The following is an 11,211-nucleotide window of genomic DNA, read 5'->3' on the forward strand; positions in this document are numbered from 1 at the left end:
ATTCATGCATTAAGGAATGGCACACAAAGTAAATAGGAATGCAAACTAACAACAAGGGACGACAACATGGATGCTATCTTATTCCTTTCCAGGTGGATAGCAACCATATCTGCCGGGATGCATGAAATAGTCCTATTCTTTGCAACTTTTTAAAAAGCTAAATTTAATCCAAAAATAATTATGAAGAGAGGCTAGTAAGTAAACCTAAGTCATGACTAAACTATTGAAGGGAGAAAATGATTGTTTTTTTCAAAGATGAATAACACAGTATAATAAGCAGTGGCATTGTGCAAGCATCGACAGCAATACAAATAGGAGTAGCCTCTCAATCCTTTGCTATCTCTCTAAAGCTCTCTACTACTCTCTTTTATTCCTCTCCCAAGACCACACACGGCAGCAACAGCACGCTCAATCTCTCTTCTTCCTCCCAAAATCAGCAGCCAATCTCTCTTCTTCCTCTCAAATCGAACATCAATAGCCCAGGCACCGCCGACCACCACACCTATCACCTTCCGCAACCGCCTGGTCGTAACTGCTGCTGCTAGCGGGCGTGTGTAGGAGGAAATCAGGCTGCCCCAGCCATAAGTTGAATTGCCCGTTTATTACTGAACCAGAAAATTACATATTTTATATTTGATCAGCAACCTGCTTGGATCATCAAGAAAATAGCTTAGCTTGCCCAGAAGACATGTAAATTGCTAGACGTGTTCAAATTATTATCTACATGAATCTAGACGTGTTGTTGAGGAATATATGAAAATGGTACATAGTAAAAGTCATAATTCTGTCCCAATTATCAACTTTTTGTACTTCACATACAAATTTAATTGATAAGAAATAAACTAATCAAGGCAGCCAATTTTTTTACCGAAAAGTCTGTCGGTTAATGTTCTCTTCATCCACCATGACCTACTCTGTTTTCCTGCAAAATCCACAACAACAAAACTAATCTTTGTTTCTATGATGCATGACATTGAATAGATAGCACAAATGGTCAACCGAATAGTCATCTCACGATCCAAGTGGCCAAGCCCTTCTTCCATCTCCTCCCGCCCGGTTAATCACATGCAAGATCTTTATATATAGTTAGAAGCAGATGCATTGCTAGAACTCTTTAATCAATATAACTTTACTATGTATTTCTTTTCTCTTTATCCCTTCTTCCCTCTCCTCCCGCCCGGTTAATCTTCTCTAATTATTTGTTTTCAGTTTTCTTGTCAAGCTTCTAGAAAAAAAATCAAAATGCTCACATGAAAGAGAAAACCGATTATTTTAGAGTGGCAAAGAAAATTGAAAGATGAGACGATACCTTGATAATAATATGTGCAGATCCACTTGTGCGACTGCTTGGGTCATTGTTCAAATACATTCCCCAAATGGGCTTGCTGTTCATGGATCACAATTCAACACTTGCATTACACTTGAAATGGATTTAATCAGTCAAGAATTGTTTAATCACAAAGCATGGCCGACAGTTCGAGTAGTCTAAGGTGATGATATACGAAATTAATAATAATATAGAGCAATTATAATGCCTTGGGTATAACTTCCAAACTATCCCGCAGATCTAGGATTATCCTTAATGGCACTTATACACAATAGTAAGTGATTTTACTATAGAAATTATAAAAAAAAGTGATTTGACTACAGTGATTTATTAAAAATATGCTATTATGAGGATCAGATGTGCTCAAACAAGTGTTTTCATCATTCCAATTCCCATTGAACTGATCCTTGATTCTTTTTTAAGGTAATGTTGAGTAGGAGAGTCTCCTGTATATTTCATCAAGTAGCTGATCCTTGAATCTGGTGCATACCTATAAGAAAGAACACATATTTATGTATATTCCATCAAGTATATGTCAGAAATATCAACAAGCGAAGTTGAATGTAAACCTGTGCAGTTTGACCTCAAGTCCCACCATCCTAGAAACAGATGGATCATCATCCTTGTGAGTGTGTATGGAGTGCTTTTCATCCTTGCTCTAGAAACAAATTTGTATATATGATTTTATTCCAGCATACCGCCCTTGATATGTTTTGCTTATGTAGAAATGCTTTAAAAAATACTCATACAGATTTCGTTCTTTATGTGCTGAAGTAAAAGTAGCTACTATCCATATAAACACAAGTGATTCTGTTCATCTAAAACACATCAGGAAATGTAAACAAAAGACATATTGGTGAAATTTAGATCTTAGACTGAATATCTGAAACAAACAACAGGAGCAAGTCTCAGTCCAAAAATACTGCCTACGGCTAACATGTTACAGAACATAAAACACACCTAATCAAGTGGCCACCTAGTCACAGTAGCTCATGTGTTTTTTAAGCTCATTCCTGGAGAAACAAGACATCCACTTTAATAGTAAACTCACACTATTTATTTTTTCGAAACATGAGCGCTGCTCATATGAAGTAGGATGCATGTACGACATTAATTCAATGTTCAGTTAGTCGAAGGAGAGAGAATGTCAGTGTAAATACACATAGAATCCTATCGGTTCTCAATGTTCCGGAGAAAATGATGTTGGCAGGTTGCTTTCAACATCATTATACCGATGATGTTCTATATAAGACCTCAACCATCGAGCGAGATTAGAAAACGTTGATATTTGGATTTTTATTTATAAAAATTCTTTGAGACCCCCCACATTCCAATTACCATGAATCATTCAAGTAACCTCTGACCGATAAAATTCGAAATGTTGAGATTAAAAATAAAAACAGTAGAGCAAGGCATTAGATTGCAAAACTTAATAACGAAACATCATACAAATTACGACACCTACAGGATGGAGTAGGAGCTCACCTGGAGCTTAGGTGTTTTGCCCGCCATCTACACTCTGAATAAAATGGACGGCGATGAGCAAGGGGAGGGTCGAGAGGGCAAGCGGAGGAGCACGCGCAAGGGATCAGACCTGCTGCAAATTCCTGCACAAAAGGCGGCCCTCTACTTAGTTTCTGTAGATTCAGGCTCTAAAGAAAGTCAATACACAAACCAACTGAGACCATCAGTTTCAAGCTTACTCGAAATAAGAAAATGGTACGTGAATAATATCTCTTATAATATATCTATATTAGTCAAATCCACCGATTGATAAAAAATGGAATATGTTTCAGTTAACGATATCGATAGAAAAATTTCTGTGTGTGCTCAGTAGGCAAAGGATACGCAACATACATGTCCTCTGAAGCTAATGTGAAATCATCTTGAGTAATAGGCAACCACACCATAACAGGATTAATAATTTTTGAAGCAAGCTAGCAAAATCTGTGAATAAGTATTACTGTTCAGACGAAGACAAAGGAGAGAAGTAATTATTATTAAAAATTTAGTGTCATTTTGAGAAAATGACCAGACAATAGCATGATTTTAAAAAGTATTTGTGTGCATTTTAGTGTGCATGAACTATTGGTTTTCCATTGGAATTTTTTTATGCTTTAGAGCCGCCCCACCTTATTTATTTTTCGTTCTCCACCATCCAGTGAATATTATCGAAGTCATCCCAGTTGTCTCTTCCACAACTCAAAAGAATTACAAAGATTTTCATACAAAGTTTTCAACCTTATCAAATTCTGAACCAGCAACAGATTGCTTACCTACTATTTTTTATATTATGAAAAGACGAAGATAGTCTTGCCCACACACATTTGGGATTTTATCGGTGGATGCAATCAATGTACAAGTCTTCTATTTCTTGGATCAGGCCCAGTCTACATTAATATGAATAAATGCAGCTCTAATCTTTTTTCTTCTAAATAATATGATCAAAGAGTGTGGTTATAGTTTACTTATTTTAGGGATAGTGGTTATATTATACAGAGACGCAGCAAAAAGGAGCTGCCGACAGCCCAACAAACAGAGAGGGAGATACTCACCCAACATGGGTATGAGCTCCAGATCAGCCACAATTAGGGAGGCACATTATTAGTATAAGCTTCAGATAAGCACATGCAACTCTCACTTCATATAACAATACTACAGAATAAACAAGCAAAAACGAGGTCAATTACTTCATGAACTGAAAGCTCTAAAGGTAATATGTAATTTTCCCTAAATTCTCAAGCAGGCATTTTCGCCTAAAGCCAAACTGATGAAGATTTACTTAAGTAAATTAGAGAAATGTGAAAGTATCTTACAAGAATTACCTATGGTTGACACCTGCAACTGCTCATCGGATGCCAGCAGCAGGTAAAAACATTTAACTTCTTTTGGCTTCTTTGCTTGCTTTGGTGTATCATTGTATATCAAAGTCCCTAGGACTAAATTTCCTGGATGAAATCTGTACGCGGACATAAGCAAAAATCACAAGTAAGTGCAAAGAGAGAGAACGGAGAGGACAGAACAATTAGCAGCACAAAATTTGTTGCTCCGAGTGTGTCAGAAGCCAAAAACTGATGAAATGGCTTCCTAGAGTAGGGTGAAAACTTACGGAGTATGTTGCCGCTCTATTATAAAGATGATGGCATTAGCTACATGAAACTTTTAACTCCAGCATTAGAACAGGATAAACAACTCTAAACTCTATAAGTTCATACGATGTATAATTAGTCAATAAAATGATCAAATCCACATAGTATTGTCCATCCATACATGTTCCCAAGTTTTACACATGATTAAATGTAAACAAAAGAGCCACAGGTCTAAAACTCTATGTACAACCATCATTAATATTTTAGTTATATAAATGGCATAAAAAATCAAAGTGCACTTGTATTTACACATGATTTCTCTTGCTCCTTGGAGCGCCTCTCATTCATATCCATTTTTGTCAAGAGACACCCAGAGTAAAACACAGATCATAAACAAATCCAGCAAGATAGGTATGATCAGTTCTCTAGAAAACAAGAGGATATAATAGAGTGGAAGAAAATACTATATGCCACTGTTTTAGTTTCCAGAAAAAGACCGAACTTTGAATTTGGCCTTCCGATTGCAGCTATGAGACGAATGGCTACATCAAAATTCAGAACGCCTAAAAATTTATAGAGGGATTGCGGCAAGAATTTAATGTGCGACAACTCCCAAGAAATTAAATGGAACAAAATCATTAGCATTATAGTTCATTTTGGTAAATTTTGCACCTTGGAATAAACTCCAGATCGAACAACTCCATTATTCTCCTGCATACCTGAATAATGCGAAGAATTTTTGGCCCTGTTTGGTTTCCCTTTTTCAGCCAGATTCCGCTGTATGGCAGCCAAATCGTAACCAAAGAGCGAACGGTTCCGAATGTGATGTGAAGGATCAACACCTCCAAACCAGGCTAGCTACCGCTAGAGATCATGACACCTAAAAGAATAAAACAATTCCAACAGCATCCAAATCAAGCTAGCTATTAATCTCACAAAAGATGCATTCTCGAAATTAGTCTTTCGTAAGGAATCGTATATTATCCAACTTCGTTACATAGGACTTGTGCTGACGAAGCATATACCAATCTCACCTCCATTGTGAATCTGTAAACGTGCAAATGACAGTCGATGCCATCATTCCTACAGATGACATCTGTGATGTAGTGCACTGGCAGAGCCCTCTGTACTCTCCTATCCTGGTCATGCTCCTTGTTGTTTCTACCACCATATCCTTAGAAGTAGATAAAATCTTATTTCTGTATGTGCTTACGTACAACAAATGCTCCTAAGCTAAACAATTCAAAGAATAAGAATTTTGAGAATTCTCCGTAGGGCATATCCAAGCATTGTGCACAACAAAAGATAGTGAACTGAACACCATGTTTGGATAGGAAGCAGAACTAAATGCATGAAAAATCACAGAAATACTAAGAGAGGCATAGCAACCACATGCATAAGAATTAACCAGAACGGCTCATTGCTAAGAACCTGCGTATCTATACACACACAAAGAATCAGAAAGAGCCCTCTAGCTTACTATATAGGGCATAAATTGCATATCCCAACCTCAAATGGGTTAATTGTCTCTCAGAGCTACTAAACAGTTAGAAGATTCTTTGCATCAGTTATGAAGATCCATGATTAACCCTTTCTCTTTGGATAGAGGTTGTTTCACTAATGCTCTTGATCGGTTCTTTTTTCAAAGTTAGGAACAAGGTAGTACCATGACAAAAACTAAAAGGAAACACACCATCATTACCACGAAAAATATGACGTACCACCAGAAATTGATCATTGGATTATCGAAACATACCATTCCCCCTTGATGGGTGTTCAGAGGCGTGCACATAAGAGAATACCACCAACATGACCAACCTCGCCGATTCCAACACCAAACAGCTTACTCAACCCGTACTTTGTCTTCGGAAAGATGACAACTTCTTGGACACAATACAAACATATAAGGATGTTTACAAAAAGTGGTCATAATCAACTCTAATTCAGAACTTGTACATTGAATATATAAGTGTTGACAATCTCTTGTAATTCAGAGCTAGATACAGTAGTATTCTATTCTGAAATTGCACATGAAGTTGCACACAGCCTGCACATTGCACATACAAATAGCACACAGATTTCAGCATCCATTGCACTACAAATATCACACACCGTGGCCTGCTGCACTACTATTTGCTGCACAAATTTCACTAATCAAACATTAGCCTATTGCATTACTACTTGCTGAAGCCACCGAGGATACTGTGTTGGCTTAAACCCTGTCTCCCTCGCCCTTCTCTGAATTGGTTGCGTTTTGTGCGCCTTGGCTTAGTCGTAGTAGGCCCAGCACGAAGCTCGGATCATGGGGATGGACGTGGTCAGTAGTGGAGCACGTTGCTCAGGCACGATCGTGTACTCTTGATGAATAAAAAGGGTAAAACAGAAAAGCTGCAGATGTAGAGCGCAGCACAAAAAAACTTCAGTGTCTCTGCGTGTTCTTCCTCTCTGAATTCTCTCTCTCTCTCACGATCGAGCTAGAGTTTAGGGAGACATACTGAAGGCACAATCAACAAGAACATCACAAAATCATAAAAGAGAGCTTCGCCTCCTGAATTTTTAATTAAAAAGAATTAGGGATTACAGATTGATCAATTATAAAATGTCACAAACTGAATATGTCACAAAGGGGATTGCGAATTAGACTACATATCCAGTCCATCGACCAACCAATGACAAGGACAAGCATTGCATACTCACAAGGACAAGCATTGATTAGGGGAGTGTTATGAATTAATTAAGTTAATTAATATGTTAATCCCTGCTATGTAGGTTGTCTCTTTGACAACTGCCTCTTTTTGTAAACCGCCTTTGTACTGGGTATATATACCCCTAATCTTCAATCAATGAGAAAACTGTTCATTCCATCGTCTCTCTCGTTTCTCTCTAAACATCTCTAAGCACCCACTGCAGAATAACATTTTCCCTAAGTTAGAGGATGTCGTGGCAAAAAATCAGGGTGCTATATTTATCTGACCTGAATGCAGCATGATATCTAGCAGCTCGAGAGTTTCAGAAAAGGGAAGAGAAAGCAGTTCGCATGCAATAATTCCCCCCGCAAAATGCTCTCTTCCACACACGCGAGCACTGCAATCTCCCATGTTCCCCTGTTCATGGTCAAATCAATCAAACCAGAGTCAATTAATCTTCTTCCTGCTGTTCTTCGTCGATGGAATCCAAAATAAAATAAAGTGGTTTTGTTAGCTGGCACGCAGCGCGCCGTGTGGGTGTGGGTGTAATCCAAGAGGAATCGTTGGAAGAAGAGGATCGATCCTGGATTGGATTGGATTGGATTGGATTCAAGAAGAGCAGCGGGAGGCCGCGCGCCATGGATTGCTCGATGACGAGCAGCGTGCTGTCGGCCAACTACAACACGGTGCTGTTCGAGTTCGGCGTCATCCTCGTCACCAGCAAGATCTTGTACGCCCTCCTCCGCAACGCCTACCAGCCCCGCGTCTTCTCCGACCTCCTCGTACGCCTCCTCCACGATCGCCATTAATTAATTCCGTTTCTTAATTTCTCTCTCTGTCTCTCTCTGTTGGCGATCGCCATTGACGTTCCTTCCCTGTCGTCAATGGCGATCGATATATGGCAGCTGGGCATCATCCTCGCGCAGTTCCGCGTCCTCTCCATCACCAACGCCATCAGCCTGGTGTTCGGCAAGATCGGCGGCTTCATCTTCGCGCCCTACCTCTTCGCGCTCGGCGTCGAGATGGACCCCTTCTCGCTCCTCGACAGCCCCGCCGCCGACGCCGTCGTCGCCTACGCCGGCATCGCCTCCACCTGCGTCCTCGTCACGCTCTGCCACGGCGCCATCACCTCCACCGCTCGTACCCACACGGGCATCGTCCACGAGCGCTCCCTCCGCGCCTTCCTCGGCCTCGCCGCCGCGCTCGCCAACACCGCCTCCCCCGTCCTCACCCGCCTCGCCACCGACCTCAAGATCGCCAAGACCAACGTCGGCCGCCTCGCCGTCGGCGCCGGCATCACCTCCGACATGCTCACCACCCTGCTCATCGCGCTCGGCACCATGGTCTGGCGCGACAGCGACGCCGACGCCGACGCCGCGCCCTTCGCGCAGCCCGCGCTCACGGCGTCCGTCCTGGCGGTCGTCGTCATGTCCGCCTTCATGTCCCGGGCCATGGCCGAGTGGGTGGACGGCCGCAACCCCGAGGGCCGGCGCATGCGCGGCTTCGACCTTTCCCTCGTCGCGCTCGTGGCCGCCACGCTCTGCTGGTTCATCTCCGTGCTCCGCCTCGACATCAACATGGCCGCCTTCCTCGTCGGCCTCGCCTTCCCCAGCGACGGCCGGGTGTCGCGGCTGCTCGTCAGCAAGATCAACTTCGTGCTCTCCTCCTTCGTGCTGCCGCTCTACGTCGCCCACGTCTGCCTCTCGCTCCGGCAGACCACCGACGACATCGAGGTCGCGGGCCTCAAGCCCGACGAGGGCCTCCGCGCCTACGTCATGCAGCTGCCCTTCCCCTGGTGGAAGGTCTTCTTGGCCACCTCCATGGGCACGCTGGGCAAGCTCGTCGGCTGCACCGGCGTCGGCCTGCTCCGGGGCCTCGGCTGGCTCGAGGCGCTCGCGCTCGGCATGCTGCTCAACGTCAAGGGCTACTTCCACATCTACTGCGCGCTCGCCGCCTTCGAGGCCGGCATCATCACCGACAAGTCCTTCATGGCCATCATCTTCGTGGTGGCGCTCAACGTCGCCGTCACGCCCATGGTGGGGATCGGGATCGCGTCCTGGGCGCGCCGGAGCGTGCAGTGGCGCCTCATGGGCCTCCAGCACCACGACCCGTCCACCGAGCTGCGCCTCGTCGCCGGCCTCCGCGGCCCGCAGGAAGTGCCCGCCCTCGCCTTCCTCATGGAGTCGCTCCGGTGGGGCGCCGGCAACGGCGAGATCGCGTGCTACGCCGTGGACATGGTGCAGCTGACGGACCAGACGGCGTCTTCGATCGTGAAAAGCGGTGGGTTGGACGGCGTGACAGTGGTGGACGAGGAGGTGTCGGAGATGCGGAAGCTGATCGGCGAGGCGCTAGACGCGTACCAGGCGGAGTGCGGCGGCGAGGGCGGCAAGGTGAAGGTGCGCCGGCTGCTGGCGCTGTCGTCGTTCCCGGACATGCACAGTGACCTGTGCATCTGCGCCGAGGACGCCATGGCAGCGCTCATCCTGGTGCCGTTCCACAAGGCACAGTGCCTGGACGGCACCATGGACGGCGGCCACTTCGGGTTCCGGCTGGTGAACCAGAAGGTGCTACAGCTAGCGCCATGCTCGGTGGGGATCATCGTGGACCGCGGCCTCGGCAAGCAGCAGCGTCCAGATAGCACGGCGCAGGCTTCCGTGGCGGTGCTCTTCATCGGCGGCGCGGACGACCGGGAGGCGCTGACGCTGGCGTCCTTCATGTGCAAGCAGCAGGCCTCGGTGCGGCTGACGGCGCTACGGGTGGTGCAGAACGCGACGGCGCAGGCGCGGGCCAAGGCGCGGACGAGCCTCTTCGAGTCCAAGAGCAAGCGGCACATGCCTCTAGCGGGGACTACGACGGGGCAGGAGGAGCTGCAGGCGCAGGCGGACGACAAGTTCTTCGCCGAGTTCTACCGGAAGCACGTCGCCGGCAACAAGTCCGTCGGCTACCTGGAGAAGCACGTGGCGGACGGGGCGGAGCTGGTGGCGGTGCTGCGGGGGATGCAGGGGGACTACCGGCTTTTCGTGGTGGGGAAGGGAAGGGACCGCAACTCGGTGCTCACCGAGGGGTTGGAGGAGTGGGCAGAGTGCCTGGAGCTCGGGCCCGTCGGCGACATCCTAGCCTCGTCGGACTTCTCCACCACCGCCTCCGTGCTCATCGTGCAGCAGTACGACGCCAAGAAGCACTACAAGGTGATCGATGAGGAGTTCATGCCCTTGTAATGCAAGCCATTCCCTTGTTTCAATTCGTTATTCCTCCGTAGCCATTTAGTATGTAACAAAAATTTTATGAAGCAGTTGATCTGGACATACTGTTGTATAGTAAGTGTACGTTTTACTGTGGATAGCCTTTTATTCTTCAAAACGACCAAAATAATTTTTTTTTCCCTTGTTAATTATGTCCGAAGCCTACTATCTCTTTTGAGGGACCAAAGTCATCGTCAATCTCCTGTTGGTTAATTATGTTACGTCATGACTATTAATGAGAGCCAGGGTCAGGCGCTATCAAAGGTTTGCATTTATTTGCCAGAACCTGTCTTCTCGCACGGTCAGTTATATGTTGCTATGTCAAGAGTGACTTCTCGCGCTAGTCTTAAGTTTCGAAGGTTCGTCAAGCTACAGCACCTGGCGCAGTTAGCTGGGAACCTGACAAGCGCCGGGATATGGACAGGGTACGGATTCATCTCCACACCACGCAACGACTACGTCCTGGTAAGACAACACACAATTGCATCCCTTCTCTACTTCTCCTAGCTACAGTAGCTGGTAGGCTTGCTGAAGATCGTCTCTTTGTTTTTTTTTCGAAACGGAGGCAAAAGATTTGCCTCATCCATTAATTAAGAAGAAGTTTAGAGTTGCTTTTACAACAGAAAAGCAAGATAAGATACATAGATTCTACTCTCGCGGCATGATGTTTCCCAAGTGCTTCGCGCCGGCGGCGATCCAAAGCCTAGCCTCATTCTTGATGTTACCAAAAATGATGGATGGCAGCGTCGATTTTTGTTGGAACACCCTAGCATTTCGCTCGCACCAAATATTCCAACAAGACAACATGGTGAGGGTTGCCATTGCCTTCCGATTTGCCACGTTCTTCTCGGACATGTTGATCCACC

The 11,211-nt window shown here is 45.2% G+C and overlaps 1 protein-coding gene and 1 long non-coding RNA gene across 15 annotated transcripts; one reads left to right on the top strand and one right to left on the bottom strand.

Moving 5' to 3' along the window:
• Positions 1 to 223: 223 nt before the first annotated feature.
• On the bottom strand, positions 224 to 6,254 carry LOC123119014 (uncharacterized). Of its 14 annotated transcripts, none has more exons than XR_006458389.1 (7): positions 4,153 to 5,915; positions 3,883 to 3,982; positions 2,813 to 2,934; positions 1,897 to 1,985; positions 1,310 to 1,817; positions 869 to 922; positions 224 to 605 (listed from the first exon to the last, which is right to left on the bottom strand). It is a non-coding gene; the product is annotated as an uncharacterized lncRNA (long non-coding RNA). The 14 variants fall into 14 exon arrangements; XR_006458385.1 differs by having other exon boundaries at positions 224 to 645; XR_006458382.1 differs by adding an exon at positions 6,173 to 6,254 and having other exon boundaries at positions 224 to 1,817; positions 4,153 to 5,296.
• A 1,185-nt stretch (positions 6,255 to 7,439) lies between these two features.
• Positions 7,440 to 10,481, top strand: LOC123124043 (cation/H(+) antiporter 28). The gene is made up of 2 exons (XM_044544750.1): positions 7,440 to 7,885; positions 8,009 to 10,481. The coding sequence occupies exons 1-2, from the start codon at positions 7,742 to 7,744 to the stop codon at positions 10,319 to 10,321; spliced, it is 2,457 nt and encodes an 818-aa protein (XP_044400685.1). The 5' UTR covers positions 7,440 to 7,741; the 3' UTR covers positions 10,322 to 10,481.
• Positions 10,482 to 11,211: the final 730 nt, after the last annotated feature.

The sequence above is a fragment of the Triticum aestivum genome, chromosome 5D, assembly GCF_018294505.1.
Source record: "Triticum aestivum cultivar Chinese Spring chromosome 5D, IWGSC CS RefSeq v2.1, whole genome shotgun sequence".
Taxonomy (NCBI): Eukaryota; Viridiplantae; Streptophyta; class Magnoliopsida; order Poales; family Poaceae; genus Triticum; species Triticum aestivum.

Bases quoted from the DNA above. Each gene is read 5' to 3' on its own strand.
- LOC123124043 (XM_044544750.1), top strand. From the start codon at position 7,742: ATGGATTGCTCGATGACGAGCAGCGTGCTGTCGGCCAACTACAACACG. The intron at 7,886-8,008 runs GTACGCCTCCTC...GATATATGGCAG, and splicing joins GCGTCTTCTCCGACCTCCTC to CTGGGCATCATCCTCGCGCA.